At 38.7% G+C, this 19,981-nt stretch overlaps 2 protein-coding genes and 1 long non-coding RNA gene across 3 annotated transcripts in view; 1 reads left to right on the plus strand and 2 right to left on the minus strand.

The window, feature by feature from the left end:
- On the minus strand, positions 1-2,552 carry LOC149678746 (uncharacterized). The gene is made up of 6 exons (XM_089836690.1): positions 1,946-2,552; positions 1,634-1,854; positions 1,286-1,558; positions 501-575; positions 352-441; positions 1-138 (listed from the first exon to the last, which is right to left on the minus strand). Exons 1-6 carry the CDS (start codon positions 2,550-2,552, stop codon positions 40-42), a joined length of 1,365 nt encoding a protein of 454 aa, XP_089692816.1. The 3' UTR covers positions 1-39.
- LOC149678747 (uncharacterized) lies at positions 1,765-6,645 on the plus strand. The gene is made up of 2 exons (XR_016366132.1): positions 1,765-1,879; positions 1,961-6,645. It is a non-coding gene; the product is annotated as an uncharacterized LOC149678747 (long non-coding RNA).
- The window catches only part of LOC149678748 (calmodulin), a 24,843-nt gene continuing 10,895 nt past the window's right edge, over positions 6,034-19,981 (minus strand). The window contains exons 3-6 of the mRNA XM_089836691.1: positions 11,279-11,309; positions 10,939-11,082; positions 9,097-9,339; positions 6,034-7,047 (exon numbers count right to left, since the gene is read on the minus strand). Of these exons, the coding sequence (XP_089692817.1) occupies positions 7,019-7,047; positions 9,097-9,339; positions 10,939-11,082; positions 11,279-11,309 (447 nt within the window). The 3' untranslated portion in view covers positions 6,034-7,018. The remainder of the gene's footprint in view (positions 7,048-9,096; positions 9,340-10,938; positions 11,083-11,278; positions 11,310-19,981) is intronic.

Here is a 19,981-nt window from a genome sequence, read left to right on the forward strand (position 1 = left end):
GTTGGGGGCGCCACATAAGCTGACAGAAAGCAGCAGAATTCATTCCGATATGACAGTCTCATTTTGGGCTTTACCACTATCACTCGTATCCGTAGTTTGCAAAAGTATTACAGCGTATGTTATGATAGATTGCACGATCTAAGGGAAAAGTAAATCAACACGAGCTAGCAAAGGCTTTTAAAGCAATTCTCGGCTGTGGATTAGTTCATACAAATTACACTAGATGTCCCCGTAATCGATGGGTGGAGTAGCAAAGGCCGACATTTGCTTTAAGGGACTGGCAAGACAGCGTAATTTACATCAGTTTTACCCTCTTTTGCCAGTCCTGTTTCAAAGAAATGTCGCACTTACGGATAATATCAAAGGAAAGTCGAGGTCGAATAATCCCGCGCCTGAAAACACAGCTGTTTCGCTCCTCATGGTCAGTCGGAAGTTCGAAATCTGTGGAAAAACAGTACTGTAGTTGAGAGTGGGTTGCTATTTACTATGGGAACTTATACTTCGTCGATAAGAAATCTGCTACTTGTTCGATGTTTGATTGTTAATAGATTGAGAACTTGCTTAGTATGGTCCGCCTGTCGTGGGAAAAAATGTATAATTTTGAATAATGCTGCATTGTCTTCGGTTTGCACTGATGAAGGCTAACTCTGACCTATCACTTTTGTTCAAAGCAAGTGTCGACTGTGGTTTAGTTTAAAGAAATGCCTTTAGATGTTCCCAAAGATCGAAGGACGGAGTTGACTGGCCCTCTAAGGTTAGCAAAGGCTAGTTTTAGCTCCGCCCTCCTGTACGAGTTCTGATTGTACCTTTGACAAGGTACAATTTGTGTGTAGACGATTATCCAGAATGTTATGGGTGCCACAGGAGCGAACATTTCCTTTAAAGCATATGCCGGTCTATCTGGCGCCCCTAACATGCTGGCTAATCTTCTTTACACCAATTTTACCTTGCCAAAGGCAGGATTATAATGAGAACTCGTCCTTGAGGGCGGAGCCAAGACTAGTCTCTGGTAAGCTTAGAGGGCCAGTTAACTCCACCCCTCGGCTATGGGAACATCTAATGCCATTTTTTAAACCAAACCACAGCCAAGACGCGGTTTAATTTTCAGACCACCAGAACGTTATCGTCTAGTGTTCATCATATCACTTTATTAATAAATCACGATTTCCACTTATGGTGCCACGCCTTGATCCTATATTTTTCACGTCACATTTACGAATATGTTAAACCGAAATGGCCTGTATTATTCTAGTGGTATCATTCTAGTGACTATACACATACTTACTTCGTTTTTCATAAATCCCGATGCGATGGTTGGAACTAAAAGGTGTAAAAACGCGGACACAAAAACCTCCCAAAAAAGTAGACTCTCTTCGCCGTTTTTGTCAGTTATGGCTATGGAAATTCCGAAACAACAAAGCACCAAATTCGCAGCGTAACTTCCAAGAATCCCCAATGACAGCATGGCTTGCCAAGACGATATTTCCTGAACAGTTTTTTCGTACAGCAGGCGAAGGCGAACCAATTTTGTCGTTAAATCCGCGTCGTGAGCCGTGTCCTATATTTTAAAAAAGTCATTATTATTCGTGGGGGAACGTTTCAATTTTAAATTTCCATGAGATTCTCTACTTACTTCATGAGGATCGAGGGCTTCGATGTCTCTGTTCAACCTTTTGAAGCAAACCCGGAAAAAAATGCAGATAAATATCAAGGTTCCCTGAACAAGAGTTTGTCCGAATGACGTAACCACTGCCCAAACGACTGCCGCTACTTTAAGCGGAATTTCAAAGTTGGGAAAATCAGTCAGACTAAAGAGGTTCATTTTATGGTGTCCGAAAATCAGAACTACGAAAACTAAATTCATGTTTCAAGTGAAAATGTAAAAAATATGATAAAAATTTATATCAGTGTTGCATAAAAACGAAATAAATATCAAATATCTTACCCGCTCCTCTGATAGCGATAGCAATTTGAAACAAAACTAATATTATCGAGGATATTAGAACGACTCTAAGCTCGCATTTCGACAGGCGCATCTCCTTTTCCAATTGAATGAGACATCTAATTAACTTCACGAGCTTGGGCGCTTGACAAACCATAATGACAACGTCCAGTAGGTAAGAAGTCGATCTGTAGATCATTAAAGAGATGTTGAACCGCGTTCGGATGGACGAGGACTCTTTCAGTTGCATATTGACGAAAGAATATACTGAGACCATAACGCAAAAAACGACAGTCAACCACAGAACAGATGAATAAGCGATGCTTATCCAAGTTTGTCGCCATGAAAAGACAAATTCGTAATTCCTTGGATTTCCATGAATACATCGTCGTGAATAAACAAGTAGTCCGGCGAGACGGTAACAAAACCCCAGCAATTTAAATGAAAAACCGACTGATGTACAAGATTCATTGGTGGACTCTTGAATGTCTTTCTTGACGGAACCGTTGGGATATAACATTTCCGAGATGGATTCAACAACTTCAACTTGACCGTCTTCCAAAAGAACTGTAGTGGGAGATACACGTTGACGACACGGTACTAACTCCATTCGTGAAGTGTGAAGGAAGAATAATTGGCAAACGGTAAAAAACACTAGCCGAAGAGGTGTCTATGATCTTGGGTGCGGCTCAGAAAAACAAACGAAACAATGGTTAAAAAAAACTACGGGTAATGACATTGGATCCGGACAGTTTTCGAAGAATACGCTGCATTATTTTCGTATTCAAACATTGTAAATAATTACTTAATATGGTTAAGTGTCGTGATCCGCCGTCATTGGATATTCACGCCCACAGTTGTGAGAGCTACTGAACATTAATATACACTTTCTTCGGCAAGCCACGCGAACTCACCTCCTCCTTCATATTAGAGCAACACCTCGTTTCATTTCTTGGTGGGAGAAAGAATTGTTAGGTTTTACGAGTTGAAAGAAATCGATATTGTTTCTTGACTCTTCTGTGCGAGAAACTATCTTTTAGATTAGTAGTCAATTTCCGTTGAATACAGTACAGTACATGTTCGTGTTGTTACTACCCGACCATAACGGGACTGTACGTGCGATTCTTACCTTCCTTTAACACTGGAAGGAAAATAGGGGAAAGAATTTAATTAGATCAATTTTAATTAGATACGTGGATGCATGATTCTATCACTGGACCAAGGTCATCAGCCATGATGTTTTACGAATATATTAGCATTTAATTTAAATTCAATTGTACTGAAAAATGATTCTTTATCAAAAATATTATCAGAAAATTATTTGAAGGTGGCGCAGAGATTTATTTTGGCGGGGCCATGGTATTTATAGATGTGGTAATAGCTTGTATCATATCAACATGGCCCAAGCGTAGCAGGCTTGTCAGAGTATCCGCACTCATCGCTAAGTTTCATCATTAGCCAGAGGAGACGGCTAAATAAGGGCTCCCCGTGTTACTATAACTTTATAAGATATGTTCCATAAGTTTGTCACTGGTTACTGAGAGCTTGTCGTGAAGTGATGTAGGTGAAACGTCATGGGTTTCGTAAAGAGACGCCTGCTGAGGCGCTGTCCTGTCAACTAAAGACTAAATAGACTAGTGGCGGTAGAGAAGGGGTGTAGACTGTGTATCCCTCCCTCTGGTCGCGCTCGGTAGGGGGATGACACTGAGCTAGGAGATAGAAGGGTATGACGTTTACATACGTGGTAATGCCATCACCGAGTGTGGTAAATTCTCGCGTCGTTCTCAAACTAGCTCTCACTACGTCTCTAGCATTACGAAGTATATGTAGTGTCATACTTATGGAACATATCTTATAAACGTATAGTGTTGCTCACCTCTATCATTTCCTGGTATTATAAATGAATAAAAACATGGAGTTCAAAATAATGAGCGAATTCCGTGACGTTCAGCGACTTCCGTAAGAGATACTACCTAAAACCAGGGTCTGGAATGGATAAGGTAGCCACGAACTTCGAAACACTACATTAATTTGCAAATATTGAAATAAAGTAGATGAACCTGGAAATACTTTAAGTCTGAGAAAGAGTTAAAGCAAAGGATTCTTAATGACGATAGTTTTCATCTAGAAAAATTAAAATTCTTTAATAAGACTCAAAAACTAAATTTTTTTAATTGGGGTTAGTACTTCTAGAGGTAGAGCGCGTTAAAAATCAATAAATTCAACAATAAAAGATTTTAGAAACAATTAAAAATTTGTTTAGCACCATGGCTTGAAGGCCTCAGCTTTAAAGAGCACTTGTGGTTATTGATTGCACGCTTGTTCGATATTTCGCGTAGCTTAAAGAAAGTCTCGGCTCCTGTGGCGCTCCTAACATGCTGGCTAATCTTCTACACACCAATTTTACCTTGTCTAAAGCAAGAACCAATCAGAACTTCCCGAGGGTGGAGCTAAACTTAGCAAAAGTTTAGATGGCTTGCCAACGCCACCCCTCGACTATGGCTGCATCTATTGGCATTTTTATTAAAGTTTAAACTAAACAACAGCCGAGGCTGAGGTTATTTGATAGTATACAGGTTATTAACTATCTGTTGAATTTGGACTATTTTAATGATAAGGAGTTGATATAAAATAACTTGATTCTGGGGTTCATTTAATTTTCCCTTCATGAACAAAATTCATAAAAGTTGACAATTGCGTCTAAGTTTTTCGTAGCAAGTTTCTTGGGCATCCAAATTTTGTCTGATTAGCTTTACCATGATTTTTTCGCTTTTTATCCGTTAAACGAATTTCAAATCGAATGCACATCAGGCAAATGTTTTAGCTATTATAAAGGGACTGACAATAAATATGAAAAATGTTGCGCTTTTCATCACTGGGGAAGAAGTTAGGCTTCAAAAAAAATTACAAAACGTCTTCAGTTTTATCACTGGCAATTAAGATAACTAATACGGACTTTCGTTTTAAAATTTGTGTAACATATTTTGGCAAGTAGCAAGAAAAAAATGTTACACAAATTTGAAAACCAAATTTCTTAAACAGGATTCGTACAAAAATTTTGGAATGAAATTCCTTGACTTTTTCCAAATTCCACAAATTTCCCTGACCATATGCAATAACGTAAATGGCAAACATATATGAGAACCAATCTAAATTCACTCGAATCATTTTTGCACGAGTTGTTACTGTTATAAAAATAAGCCAACTATTTAGTTTAAATTTAACTTAAGTAAACCCTAAATAACCGGAGCGAACATAGCGAGGTTCGAGTGGATTGCTATATTCCTAACCTCATTGCAAAATAGTAGCATAACTATGCTGTACCAAGCAGTCTGGGAAATAGGGATATTTTTTAAACTAGTCCTTTTTGACCAGTGACCCCCTCGTGTCTGAAATAATAATCTGGTCTCAGGACTGGTCCCAGCCTTTTTTCTCCTATAGATTTGCAATTAATGAACTGGTCCTCGAGGACCAGTAAACCCCACTTCTCGAATTTAGAAACTAGTCCAAGCAATTAATAAACTGGTTTTGGACCAAAGCAGGTGTGCTATTTCTCAGACTGGTATACCAAGAACCCGTGAACGACCTGAAAACTTTAGCTGTAGTCTAAGACTGGAATATAGATAAGGCGCGTGGATCTTTTAGGGTAGCGCCTCTCTAGCGCCACTCCGCGACCAATATTGAAACTTTTTCGACTCAAACCATAGCCATTACATGATCTAAGAGTCGAAACTTTTCGGGGCTCTCCCGCTAGGGGCAACGACAGGCGATGCCATTAGAGGAATGGGGGGTTTTAGCAGCTTATCATTCCAATCCATCTGTGTTTAATGGTCTTAGGTGTATATATTGCAATGATGTCCGATTTTGGCCCCCTCATCTTGGTTTAATAGATACCCGAGCTCACATCGAACCAATGCCAATGGCTCGTGTTCTTGCTTGACCACCCATAATAAAATGACCACATGGGGGGGGGGGAAACAGTTGAAGCACAGAGAACTAGTTACGTACCAAGCATTTCCAAAATTTCATTTTTATTTTTATTTGTTGGTTTTTTTTTTGGATTTTTTTTACAAATACATCTGGTTGGTCACTTTAGTTTTTTTTTATCCAGGCTTCAAAAGTTCAAACATTTCCCATTTAGAAACTTAAACAATCTTTTCTCACAGTTCCAAAAACATTCTCTAGATCTTGCAGTGTGAATATTTTTATTTTATTTTAACCATCTTTAAAAAGTTTATCGGCCCTGACATTTTTTTCTTTATCTTCCAGAAACTCTGATTTTGTACAATTCACATTATTCTTTTGGTTTTTTTTAACTTTTTTTTTTAATCTTCTTAAAGCATAATAAAGGGAATGAAAAAAGGTTTTCTTAATAATAATAATTTATTACATAATATTGTTTTAATTAATGTCTTTTTGTTTTTTTATTAATAATATTACAGGGATAGTTGATAATAATAATAATAATTAATTTAAGTTTCGAAGAGTCATTTACATAGCTCCATTTCACACAAGAAACTTTTATATGTTACATTGTGGAATGTTGAAAACCAAACAATTTGTTGTTCTCTTTATTTATTTATTTAAATGTTATTTATTTATTATTTTAATAATAAGACAAAAGGAACCTAAGACGAAATTTTAACGTAAACAACAATAGGTGTGGATTATTTAATGAATTGGGGGATTGTTTTGTTTTTTTTTATTTTAAAAAATATACAAAAACGGCACAAATCTAAGTTTAATATTAATAAGACGTAAAATACGGTTACAACCAGAGAATATTAATTTTATTTTAATTTTTTTTTGTTTGTTTGTTTTTAAGTCATGAAAAATTCAAAATGGGTAGGGAGGGGGGGGGGGAGAGAGATAAACATAATGACATATGACATTCCACGCCTGCTCATTTTTATATTGTACAAAAAATTTTTTTACTTTACAGCGGTAAAAGCCGTGAGACGAAAAAATTGGGTGTTAAGAGCTAACACCAAACATTAAAATGGAAAAGCAAGAAATGCCAAGTAAAAAGATTTTTTTTTGTTTAATTACAGCCAAAGGCAACCATTTCGTCCTGGCTCACTTGGATGTCATCATGGTAACGAATTCTAATGAAAAAAATAAAAAGAAACGTAATAAGTAAAATGTTTATACACAACACATTAAAAATTGTCACGTGTTGTGTAAACCTGTCCGTGTATTTTTTTTGAGATTTTTACGCTGTGCCTAGAGGATTTCTGACTACGTGTAAAGAGCACATTGCGATACACACTAGACAATTATAAAATTGTCACGTGGTGCGTTGAACGCGAAGTTCGTATGTTAACACCAGGGTTCATACAACTTTTGGAAAACAAATTTCCCTGAATTTTTCAGGTTTTTCCCGTATATGTAGTATCCTATGGAGCAAATGTAAACGAAGTAGGAGGGGGGAGGCAAATATGACTATTACATAATCAAAGAACATCCCCGTATCTCTAATATAACCAGAGTTATGAGCCTCCAAAGTATGGTGTAATGTTAATCCTATGGAGGAAATGTTTACGAACATTTTGCTTAATTACTCGGCCCCTGTTTGACGCAAATTTCCCTGATTTCCTGAATTTTACTAAAAATTCGAAATTTCCGTGAATTTTCCCTGAAGTTTTTGTCAACTATTTATTTTCCTGATTTTTCCAGGTTTTGGTGGAACGCAACTTATCACACCTCAGTATGCAGATGCACTGATAAAATCGTTTACTACAGTTCTTATATTAATAATAATGTATCATAATGTATCAATTAAGAAAAAAAACCAAGCATGTTTCAAAAACTCTGGGCGACTTATGATTTCCCTAAACCTCATCGCCAATTTATCAAAAAACTATCAAGAGGAAAAGTTCCCAAATTAAAATTTCATACTATGATAGATATTTAAGTGAAATTGATAATTGTAGAAAGGAAGCTAGCATCCTCAACAGAAAAAACATTAAGTATCTGGCTAATCCACAAACATCCACTCATTAATCTACGCTATCAGATAGTTGAGACACAAATGTTACTAAAATTCCTATTTGCAATGACAGGAGCTAGCAAGGGAAGAAAATTTAACATGCCTCTAGTTCACTATTTTGTATAGTTTTGCTCACACATCGACTGAATTAAGATACAAGAATGTGGACAACCTAGACAGTCTAAGAAACCGTGTCAATAATAATGCATTGCCTCTAAGTGAGGTAGAGTGAACTGATCACCTTGCATAGTACCACTTCTCACTGAAACTGGGAAGTGGCCACAGTTTAAAATACTTAAAATACACAAATTGACAAATGAAAAAACCAGTAAAATATTTTACACTCGACTGACGGTCCAATCTCGTGTTCCTTGAAGAATTTTGAGCTTAAATCCTTAAACCTACAATCTAGTGTTCCTCTCCTTAACTCTACAAGAAATCACTAAATTGATACAAGTGCACAATGCATTATGTTGGGGTGTGTCAAGAACCATATTTTAACGTAGTAGTGTTACTATTTCCTGGAGCAATAATTGAGCAATGTCACATGACTGTCTGTCGTCAGCTTAAAAGTAGTACTAGTAAGCTAAGAACTCAAAGAGAATATACTGCCCATTCTAAATGCACTCATAACACTACGAAATTCGAGTATGCCCAGTTGAGGTGCCGGCCCTGCATAACACATTGTGCATCCCTTTCACAAATTCACAACTAATTTTTCAGTACTTAAGTTAAAAATCATTAAATAATTAAAGTTGACTGCAGGGAATGGTATGGTGTTAAATGTTTTTCATAAAAGATAATCGTTGCCTCAACCCTTTTTTTCTGAAGGGTTATAAAAAGGGTTCTAAATAAATAAAGAAGCAGAACACTTGAAAACACGATGTCAGCTGCCATCTATTGTTTTGGTCTATGACGCAAGGTGTAATTACCCGATCAAAAGTACACTTGTAGCCGCCCACTCTAAGGGAATGCATATTACGTTCCCCTAAGTAAGTTTTTCCTACCTGCACATGCATTCACCTTCTTTAGCAACACTTTAAGAGCCAAAGAGTTAAAAGAACGATAACTTGATATTATTTAATATCATTGTCATTGGGTCAATGAAGCGTGCATAGGTTTACGTGGGGTATTGGATGAAGGGGGGGGGGTTTAACGGGCTTACCTTCGTAATTTACTTGACCATCACCGTCAATATCAGCTTCTCTGATCATTTCGTCTACTTCTTCGTCCGTCAACTTTTCTCCTAAGTTAGTCATGACGTGTCGAAGTTCAGCCGCACTGATAAAGCCGTTTCCATCCTTATCGAATACCCTGAAGGCTTCCCTGATTTCTTCCTCACTATCCGTGTCCTTCATTTTCCTGGCCATCATTGTAAGGAACTCGGGGAAATCAATGGTACCGTTGCCTAAACACAAAATTCATAATTAAAATTAATAAACCTAATTTGAAATCTTAAGATTAATAATATTAACTTTTCTATCATAGATAAAACCTTAGTTAAACCAAATTATAAAGATGTAAACACTTTAGTCATGAAGACAGAAGTAGTCAAACTAGAGATATGCCATGAATTTACCATCAATAATCAAATACCGCTGTTAAATTACAGATTTATAGCTTACTGCAATTTTACCGCGATATTTACACGCTAAATCACAATAGTGTTAGCGAATAACTTTCGTATTGTCTTTGGGAATACATCGATTAAATTATAAAAATTAGTAACGAAAACGTTATTTAATTATCATTATATATATGGTGCATCTTCTAATTGCCACTAAGTGGCAACACGCTTAACAGATGTTAGTGAAGAGTGCGGCTAGTTTCGTTAAACAACAACAAGTCACCCAAGTCAGATTTAAATGGTGACATATGCTAAAGGGCCAAACTCCTCTATACGGTCAATTACAACGGTGACATATGCTGAAGGGCCAAATTCCTCTATATGGTCTTTGGCATCGAAATTGCTCTACGGTCCCATTAAAAAATCTTAACATTCTCGTCGGTCACCTCGTTAATTTTGTTTCGGTCGTGTCGGTAGATTCATTTCCCTGTTCAGACGTAAGAGCAGACGACTTAAAACTAGTCTCATGAACCAAAACAGTCAAATCCAAAATGACACCTACCACCATGACTCCCAAGAGCACGCCAAAAATCTTACAAATTTTTATAAGTCGGTTACTAAAACGTAGCTTACTCGATCATGCGTAAGGCACGATCGAGTAAGCTATGGCAAAAGAAAAGGCGCCATCTTGACACTGACCGACGAAATTTTCAATTTACAAAATAAACCCGCGAATCTTTCACGTAGTCGTTAACACGTGTGAACAGTCTAATTACGCGACCAAAGAGAATTTACCGACGTAAACGTAAAATCATGGGAGGGGGGGTCACTGGACATTGGTCCAATACGTATTTGGAACCACTTAAATAAACAACGTCAAAATTCAATCTAGTCATGGTCTAACGTGGACATTCACAGTATTAGCCCTACAGATGTACTAGGCTCTTATTTCTGCCCTTGCTCATAGACAAGGCTTGACACTAGAGGGGGGCTAGGCTATGTCACCACTTGTGATTATGCCTGACCGAAAGGTGGTTCACTTTGACATCTCCAAGCCTTTGTTAAAAAAACTCTTAACACTATTTCTTTCACCGATGCTGTATAATTTAAAAATTGCTCTCAACTGCACCTAATAGAGAAAACTTCCTTTAAACTTTTAAAGATATAATATAATGCTTGTTTTTGACTTAACTAGCACATACATTAACTACCATAGTCTGGGTTTCTACTGTCTTTCTTTACACCATAATTTTTAAAGCTAACAAATGTAATTACAGAAACTGAGCTTAGTTCCATTGCAATAATAACTGCTGAAATACCTTTACCAACAACTACTGGGTAAATATTAACATGAACTGTTTATTCCTAAAGCAAGGTTCACCGAAGAACTGTGCAACTAGACTAAATACAGCGCGAATATAAAATAAAATGAGTTCTCACCATCAGCATCTACTTCATTGATCATGTCTTGTAACTCGGCTTCAGTTGGATTTTGACCTAGAGACCTCATGACTGTTCCCAATTCTTTGGTTGTAATCGTGCCATCACCATCCTTATCGAAAAGCGAGAAGGCTTCCTTGAATTCTGCACAGAACGCCAAAACAACATTAACTAAATCCTTTCTACGCAAAACAGTATACATAGTTTTCAGACCATGAAGATTGATACCATTTACAACAGAAGGACAGGCTACTTGGCTTAGTTACAAAGTACTGCACCAAGTAGTCTGGTCTCCCTTTGCAAATGGTTTTAACCCTCCTAGCCTAAAAAAGGTACGCACCTGCGATCTGTTCTTCTGTTAGTTGGTCAGCCTAAAAGAAGGAAGAAAAAAAAAAGGATTGCAATTAGTTTGAGTGTTGTGCCATGGGTGGTGCCAAGCCACCAGAATCGACCACCATTGTGTCACATAAACAATACGAAAGAGACTTTTATCCCACTGGGAAATCAACTCTTTATATTAATTTCCTGACTGTCCGACATGCTCCTAAAAGGCTATCGGGGGAATCTCTCTGTTAAGTAAACAAGAACGTCGCTGTCGCCCCAAATGGTTACCATAGTTTAATTCAGCTATATTTAGGCTCAAAATACTATTCTACGCTTTTAGAGATACAGATAAATGCCTAAATTACCATTAACACAAAAATTTTATACAATTGTATGTACAACCGGCCGGGTCTATCTAAGTACCGAGTAAAACTAACGTGGCGGACTCGCGGTCATCCAAATTTATAGCAGTTGCCAGTTCAATTCAGGGATATTTAGGGTGGATAAATATTAGGAGGAGTTTTTAACTTTTTGCCAGTTTAATTCGGGGATATTTAGGACGGGATAAGATTTTTTGGGGTAGAAGTAAAAGGATATTACCATTTCCATCAAAATTTAAGTGCAGGCCCTTGATGGACAAAAATATTTAGAAAAATGTAGTAGCTCAGTCGTCCAAACGCGGTTTGTTACCATTATCAAAGAAATTTTATACAATTATTCAACCGGGTCGAACTAACGTGGCGGACTCGCGGTCACCCAAATTATAGCAGTTGCAAGTTCAATTCAGGGATATTTAGGATGGATAAATATTAGGACCAGTTCTTGCCAGTTTAAAACTGGGATATTTAGGGCGGGATAAGAATTTTTGGGGTAGAAGTAAAAGAATATTACCATTTCCATCAAAATTTAAGTGCAGGCCCTTGATGGACAAAAAGATTTAGAAAAATGTAGTAGCTAAGACGTTCCAAACGCGGTTTGCGATATTAGTGGAAAAATTTGAGTGCACAAAATTGTTCTTAAGACCACGATTGGTTTCTAAATGCTAAAGTTTCGTTTACTAAAATATTTATACAAGTTCTTTGGCTAGATAGTATAAAGTTTAGAACTAAATCGCGACTTTAAGTAGAAGAAGAAGAAGAGGATAGCGAGAGAGAGAGTTCGGCTTCTCGACTCCGTAATAACGAGTGGAATAATAATATCGCGAATAAGATTCGAGGTACTACCTTGGTCGCATCCTTGGTCGAAGCGAGAGGCTAAACTGGCAGCGGGGCAAGCGCGTACGAAGCTTCAATGCGGGAAGTCCGCTTCAGTGCTGAGCGCGCGCATGCTTCACTGCAGAGCGGACATCTGCATTGCTGGGCGGCAACGCGGGACCCAACGGAATAGTCACGCGTCAAAAGGGGGAAAAGACTGCGAGAGAGCGCAAAGGAGCAAGGAGTCGCCGCGGTACGATCTCCCGCAAAACTAGGCCTATTAAAAACTACCGCGCTGCTTCGAGTACGTCGTCAGATAGCTTGCTAGCTAGCTCTACGCTCACAAGAAAAAAAAATACCCCAGCAAAAATGAGGTTCTTGCAAAACACCCCCCTCTTCCCCCCAAACCCCATTTTTTTCCTAGAAAGAAATCCCTAATAAAGAAAAGGGGGCACGGGGTTCCGCGCAGGTCATTTTCGATCGGTTATGGGCGAAAAAAAAAACCGTGTTTATTGTTTGGAAGTAACGACTTGACGGGATTGCTATCTAAGATTACGAACACGGGAAGCGGGAAATAGTACCTTCCCCTACTCACTCTCTCACGACCCAAAGCGTGCCCAATGCCCTGATTAATAACTACTCCAGTACACCACCAATTAAAACTACGTTACTACTACTACTACACTTTCCGGTGGTGGTTTTAAGCCTTGATCAGAAATAGCTTTACGTTTAATCAAGTTAATTTGGGTGCGAGAAACAATTGAGGGGGAACTTTCCATCGCGTACATACAGGAGAGTGTGTCCTTACTCTTATAAAGCGCAATCCCATATTCGCTAGGGCTAATGCGTCGATATTCCCGGTGACCCCATTCTGCCTATTGTCTCGTAGTAAACGGAAAAAACGAGGTGAGCAATGGGTAATGGGGACACCTGCATAGGACACTGCACCCGGTATCGCAATGCTGCAGCAGAGGCCAAAAACACGCACGTGCCCATTAAGAGCGGAATCACGTGGCATTCTTTTGGAGTTTTTTTTAAAAAAAGGGACCATTATATTTTCTTCCGGTATAATTTCCGCCAAGCAATATTATCATGGAATAATGATTGAAATGGTTGGTTTTTTCTTCCAAATATGAAGTTTGTTTGTTCATTTAGGTACTTAAGATTATGCCAAACAATAACAATATCTTAATTACTTTTAAATCGAGACGCTAAATTGGCAGTACGCCAAATTAGCCAGTGTTTATTAACATTTAACAAACAAAAACCCTTATCGACTGGTGCTAGCTAGAAACCCTTTCCAACGTAATTTTCTGCTCAATTCATAGCATTACAGACTAGGCCTATTCGTAAAATTGTTTGGGCACCTCAAAGCTTGTTTTACCATGGATTTACTGTTTTTGCTGACGACACACAGGGGCGTTCAGTGCACATACCAATAGATTGGTAATTAGAATAAGTGTGATCGATTTTCCTCTCTGAACGCCGTCAACGCCTACAAGTTTACAACGTTCTACCCTTTCCTTAGTTGTCTATAAATTTCCTCGAAACAGTAAGAAAGGACCTAACAAGTCTGATCGTACTATTTTGACGTTAACAATAGTATCTATCCTACGTTACTACACTACTACGGTCTAAAAACCCCACCATACCCTCTAAATTATCTAATTTAGTCTTCAGTGAATCTTTTCTAAACCCCGAAGACATTTTACAGCTACCGTGGGACGCGACGTCTTAAGCCACTTGATGCTCGAATAGTCCCTGCTGTCCCTTAATGCGGCATTGCAGCGAAAATCCCTTAATCACGACGAACAGCGAAAAGCCAGCATTATCTATACAACACAGGGCGATCCAAAAAGGGTGGTAGAACCCAAGAACAGTGGCGATTTTGACTCGAAAATGTTCCATGGGTCACAGCATAAGTTTATAAGATATATTCCATAAGTATAACACTTACTATACTTCGTAATGCTAGCGATTTACCGAGAGCTGTAATGTTCTCATTTGTCTCATCCCTTTGTATCTAACCCCTGTGTAGATTAATATATACTTTTCTCTCATTCTAAACAATATATGTATTCTTGGTATGGTGTAAGAAACGGTATGTCTAAGTTCCTAATAAATATAAGTTATATTTGATTATTATTGAGTCAACCTATCATTAAACATCACAGACTAAATTCGGTTAATTTTGCAGTCCATCGATACCAAGCCTTTGACAGCGCCTCACCAGCCATAGCCCACTCAATCACGCGCATCACGACCGAGCAGCGCAGCGTCCGCGAGCACGGATCGAGTGGGCTATGCACCAGCCGTCTTTTTACGTGAATCTATGACGTTCTGGTCATCTACATCAGTAACCATCAAAAATTTAACTTATGGAACATCTTATGGTCACAGTTCACAAATTATGATTAGCGCTTTACTGTTGACCCTTAGTTGAATTTTAGATTATTGCTAAAACTTAAGGAGTCCTAAGTATAACAATCCAACCATAACTTGTAAATGGTGTCCCTTGGGGCAAGAGTCGCAAGACACATCATAGCACATTTTTGACTCAAAATAGTCGATAGAAAAAAAAACTGTACTTGGTCCAACCACCCTCATTTTGGAAAAACACACTGTACAAACGCAATTTGGTCTACGTAATTTATTGCGTGAAACCGAATTTTTGTTGAATCTTTCCACCCTAGTTACGCTATAGTTTAAAACTAACAAAACCGTATCATGGGATCCATGCCTCTCTTTTTTTCCCCCAACTAAGCCTAGGCCTAACAATACTTGGCGAAACGAACCCAAAAGCGGGTCGACAGCGAGAAAAGCGGCGCCACAAGCCTTTAATAGCAGCAATATTGGCAACAACCCTTTCCCCGAACAATGGCAAGGCAACAAATAGAGCCACAATAAACGTTTAGTAGGCCTAGGCAAAGTGTCTAATTTCGTACTTAAGAAAGAACATAATATTCCTGTCAAAATAAAATATGGGCCTTTGCTACTAAACTAAACTAAGCCTATATCTTAAAAGGTTTTAAGTTCTATTTAATAGGAAATTCGCGTGACACAAACGACTTTACTTTCGATGGTTCAGTTCAGTGCAGTGTTTCTTTTAAAATGGGGAAACGAAATTCCGTGTTAAGAAACTTTATAAGCAACTTAAAAGGTTCAGGGTATCACAGAGAGGCTATCTAAAAATTGCAAAGGTTGGATAAATAAACCGTCACGAACAGTGTGGGTGGCATGCTTTGTTGTGATCATTGGCGTTTTCGTGCCATCCATGTATCTAGTATAATCACGGTCGATAGATTGCGGTTAAGCTATACCGCATGCGACGCCTATCTGGTTGGGTATAGCCGCAATGGTCATCTTTTTGGAGCAAAAAGAAAGGGGTATTTCAACTAGAACTTTGCAGCAAGTCTTAACTGCCTAACGCCCAGCCCAAAACGCTTCAGCTGACTTGGTTTTGATGGAATGTAGGATCTAGGGTTTTGATTGGATTATTCGGCGGCCATTTTGAAAAATGGTGGCCAGAATAGGATAGGTAAAAACAGGTTTTGCTGGGACGTTACATGTTAGTAAGGATATAAAGGTTTTGGTTTCAATCCGGGACCATTGGGGAAAATGGCGCGCGGAAAAGGTAACGAAAGGTTTTGGTTTGAATCCTTGGCCATCTTGGAAAATGGCGGCCAGAAGAAGAATGTTAAGCCATAGGATTTTCGGTCTGAGAAATGATGGTAAAAGGGGTGCCAGATAACAAAACATGACTTACCAAGGCAAACTAAGTAAGCTTTTGGTCGCTAGAGGTAAACCTTGCTGGACTGATCACTGATATTAGTCTTTGAAATCAAGAGACCAAGGCAATAGAGCTATCTCAGAAGCCTTACAGTGACGTCACCCATGCTATTTACCCATAGAACCAAAGCGGTACCAAACATGGCCGCCCACAGCTAAAGCTAAACCCGTGACGTTCCACCAAGGTACTGACGTCACAACTGAGATAGCTCTATAATGGTACTCTGTTTAGTACCAAATAATTCTCGTCCTCAACAAAATAGTACAACAAACCACCACCAGGGACATAAATTACTTGATTTGAAGTCAATATTGGTAGCCTAAAATCATGTATTCCCAAAGCTACCTGCCGACATTCAATATGGTCACCAGAACAGAGTTAAGAGGCTGTGACGTCAAGGCAATAAATAATTCTTGTAGCTCTTTATTTTCTAACAATAGAAGACTATACTGTAGATGTATCGATTTATTTATTCCGGGAAAGACTTGATTAAGTCTCCTGGAGTTAATTCCTCTAAGGCAAGCTTAGCCAAGGGTGGGTGGGCAGGTGATGAGAGGGGGGGGGGGTTAGAGAGAGAGAAAGCAAGTAAAAGGATCGATAACTCTGCAAGGTGGTTGTTGTAGCAGTGGCCACCGGGAGATGGGGTGACGCCACCAGCCGTTGCGGAGAAGGGAAAATTGTTGCGCGTCCTCCTAACCACGCCTCCCGCCTAGGCTTCTCTCACTCTTTCCTCGCATTTCCGAATTAGGTTTAATCTCTTTAAGCGCTGAGACGGGAATCTAAGGCAGGGGGATCCGAGATATGTGTATTTAAGGGGTTTATTAAAATTTAAAACTGTTCATACACTTTCGCAGCCATAATCATTAAAATTTACGTTTTCGAAAAAGGTAATCTAGTTCCTACCGTGAAAATTAGATAACACGCGAAGCCCAATTAATGAATAACGTAATTTTTTTTCTAGGAATTTATTTTATCAACTAAAATAAATTTTTATTGTTTAAAAGTCATTTGATAACCGTTTATCTTTGATAACAGACGGGTGCAGAACACATAAAATAAATTATTAACGGTAGTCTTAATTATTGTTAATTAAAAAGGAAGGAATTAATTGACTTTTTAATTAATATAGTGGCTGCCATATTTTGAAAGAATGATATCTAGGCGTATAATTTGACTGTTTATTCTTTTTTGTACACTTTGTTGAGTGTTTCTCATACACTAACTTAGAAGGTTTTCGAAACTTTAAAACATATCAACAAGTATCTTTAAAATGGCCCGCACAACAGAGTTCTTATGCCTTTACCAGGGATAGATTTAATTTTAGAAGTAGGAATGGAGAACGGTTAGTATTTACTTCAGTTATTCCGACTCATAGACCACCCAGTATATAGCCCCTCCCTCCAACCAACACGTAACGAAAAGTTTAAATTATCATATTGGCTCACTTAAACTAGGTTTTGATGACGTTGCTGACGGGGACGGCGAGAAATACGTAATTTCTTTTTACCTCTGTCGCTATGACCCGCCTTTTCTTTCATACCCCTCCGTCCCGTGGAAGGGGGTCCGGAACTTTGACGCGCGCCCACATTACTCTGTTCTCCATTCCTACTTCTAAAATTAAATCTATCCCTGTGTGTGGTAGAACAGGAGTACATCGGGCAATTTTGACTCGAAAATATAACTTCTATTACATTTTGCTCCTAAGGGTAAGGGACAGTTTAAGTAATGATTTTAAATGGAGTTTTATGGATGAACCCTTAATTAAGATATAATTGTCTTAAGGGATCATCCGTAAAACACACTAATCATAATTTGTTAACTGTGTCCCTTAGAGCAAAGCGCCATCCACTGTACTTTGGTCCTACCATTTTCTATACACCCTGTAAAGTTATAGCGCATTTCAATAGAAGTCTACTTTTATTTGACCTTCGACCTCCTACAATAATAACAGAATTACCGCTAGAACCTGGATGCCATAGGTCAACAAGCCCCTATGACATTAAAATACGAATGATAAGGAACTTTCGAAACTGCTTATGTCATCTATCGAAGGCCATTTATTTAACGGTTTTCAAAAATTGCTCTTTGGTTTGGTGAGTAAACTGAAAACTGTGTAATCGCCAAGCACAAAGAACTATAATCACCACTGATTTAACCAAACTAAATAAAAATGAGCAAGATAGGGGTATACATAATGTGCTCTAAAGGGGAGGGGCAGAGAAATACCCTCCCCCCTACGTTCCTTAACTTGTCTGCACACAATCGAAGAGTTGAAGCAATGTTACTGAGCAAGTGGTGTCTGCATCCTTGGTGAAACTAGCTCAATACATACCATGGAGTCTTATTCTTAACTGGAGTGGCAAAACGGTTCAGAAAAGGTACCCTACGCACTATATAAGGTGCTCCAAAAAGGTGGTTGGTAGGACAGTGGGTTCTAACCAGGGCGATTTTGAGGGCCACGTACTGTTTAAGTTATTATTGGAGTGTTTCAGGGATGACCCCTTCATAACTTGAAAAACTGCGTCCCTTAGGGTAGGGCAAATTCTACCATAGAGCTTTCAGATGGGATAGTTGTACGTCACACCCTCCCAAGTCTTACCGCTGTTCTGGTAGCCATATTGGGTGGTCTCAGCTTCATTCCTGCTTTAAACCCACCAATATGACAGCGTAAATTATGTCACAAGACTCAGCTCCTCCTCGAAGAGGTACTACGTTACACCATCCAAAGTCTAACCACATTTCCAAACAGCCATAATGGCGAGTTTGACCACCCTCCCTGTGTAATTTATATCACGAATCTTAGCTCCCTGAATTTTACTAAAAATTCTAAATTTCCCCGAGGTTTTTGTCAACTATTCATTTCCCTGATTTTTTCAGGTTTTCCCTGTTTTCCAGGTTTGTATGAACCCTGAACTTAGTTCAACTGAAGCTACGGCATTATATCTCCCTTTACAATTGACCCTCCATGAAAAAAAAGGATAAAAAGCAGTAGGAAAATGCAGTAAATTCCTTCCATAGAGAAAAGCATTTTATATATTATGGACTGTTCCTCCCAGCTAGTCAGCTACTTCGGCGTTCTCTCTTTACCCAAGAGTGACAGGCAAAGACAGACACACACAAGTCGCTACAGCTGTCTGTATTTTATAGATCGACCCTAACTGCAGAACAGTGGGGATCATATTAACCCCCCCCCCTTCTCAAAAGAAAAAAAGTCGGAATCGTGACAAAGAAGCCGATGCGGTTGTTTCAAACGCCGCTGCACCAGTGGCAAGCATTGCCATCAAAGGGGATATTCAAAAATATGACAGAACGATCAAAGGCGAATGCGATAGATAGATATATTTATAATAAAAATAAATAACGGGCTCAAAGCCAACCCGAGACCGATATAGTCAAAACGATATAATAAATATAATATTGCTAGATGTAGATCTACTTGTTGCTCCAATGACCGGGGCCGTGTAATTCGTTCAGTGCGTGGTTTACCGCGATTAAGACGTCGTCGTCGTGGTAGGAGGGAGATTGCTAACAGCCTTTAAAGGGGTAGATCGTTAAAGATATTGATTCTTTTTATTCGTATTTGCTTAACAAAAGAGAGGGGTTGGGCGGTTCGCAGAATCTTTTCAGATTAAAGGCCGACTTCCAGCGGAAAAGGGTTCTAGCGAACTGAAAACCGAGCATTGAGACAAGCCAGGGTTCATAGAACTTTTGGAAAACAAATTTCCTTGAGTTTTCC

This window comes from Phalangium opilio, unplaced genomic scaffold (assembly GCF_054372755.1).
Source record: "Phalangium opilio isolate 3A_F unplaced genomic scaffold, DU_Popi_V2 ptg000042l_1, whole genome shotgun sequence".
NCBI classification, from domain to species: Eukaryota; Metazoa; Arthropoda; class Arachnida; order Opiliones; family Phalangiidae; genus Phalangium; species Phalangium opilio.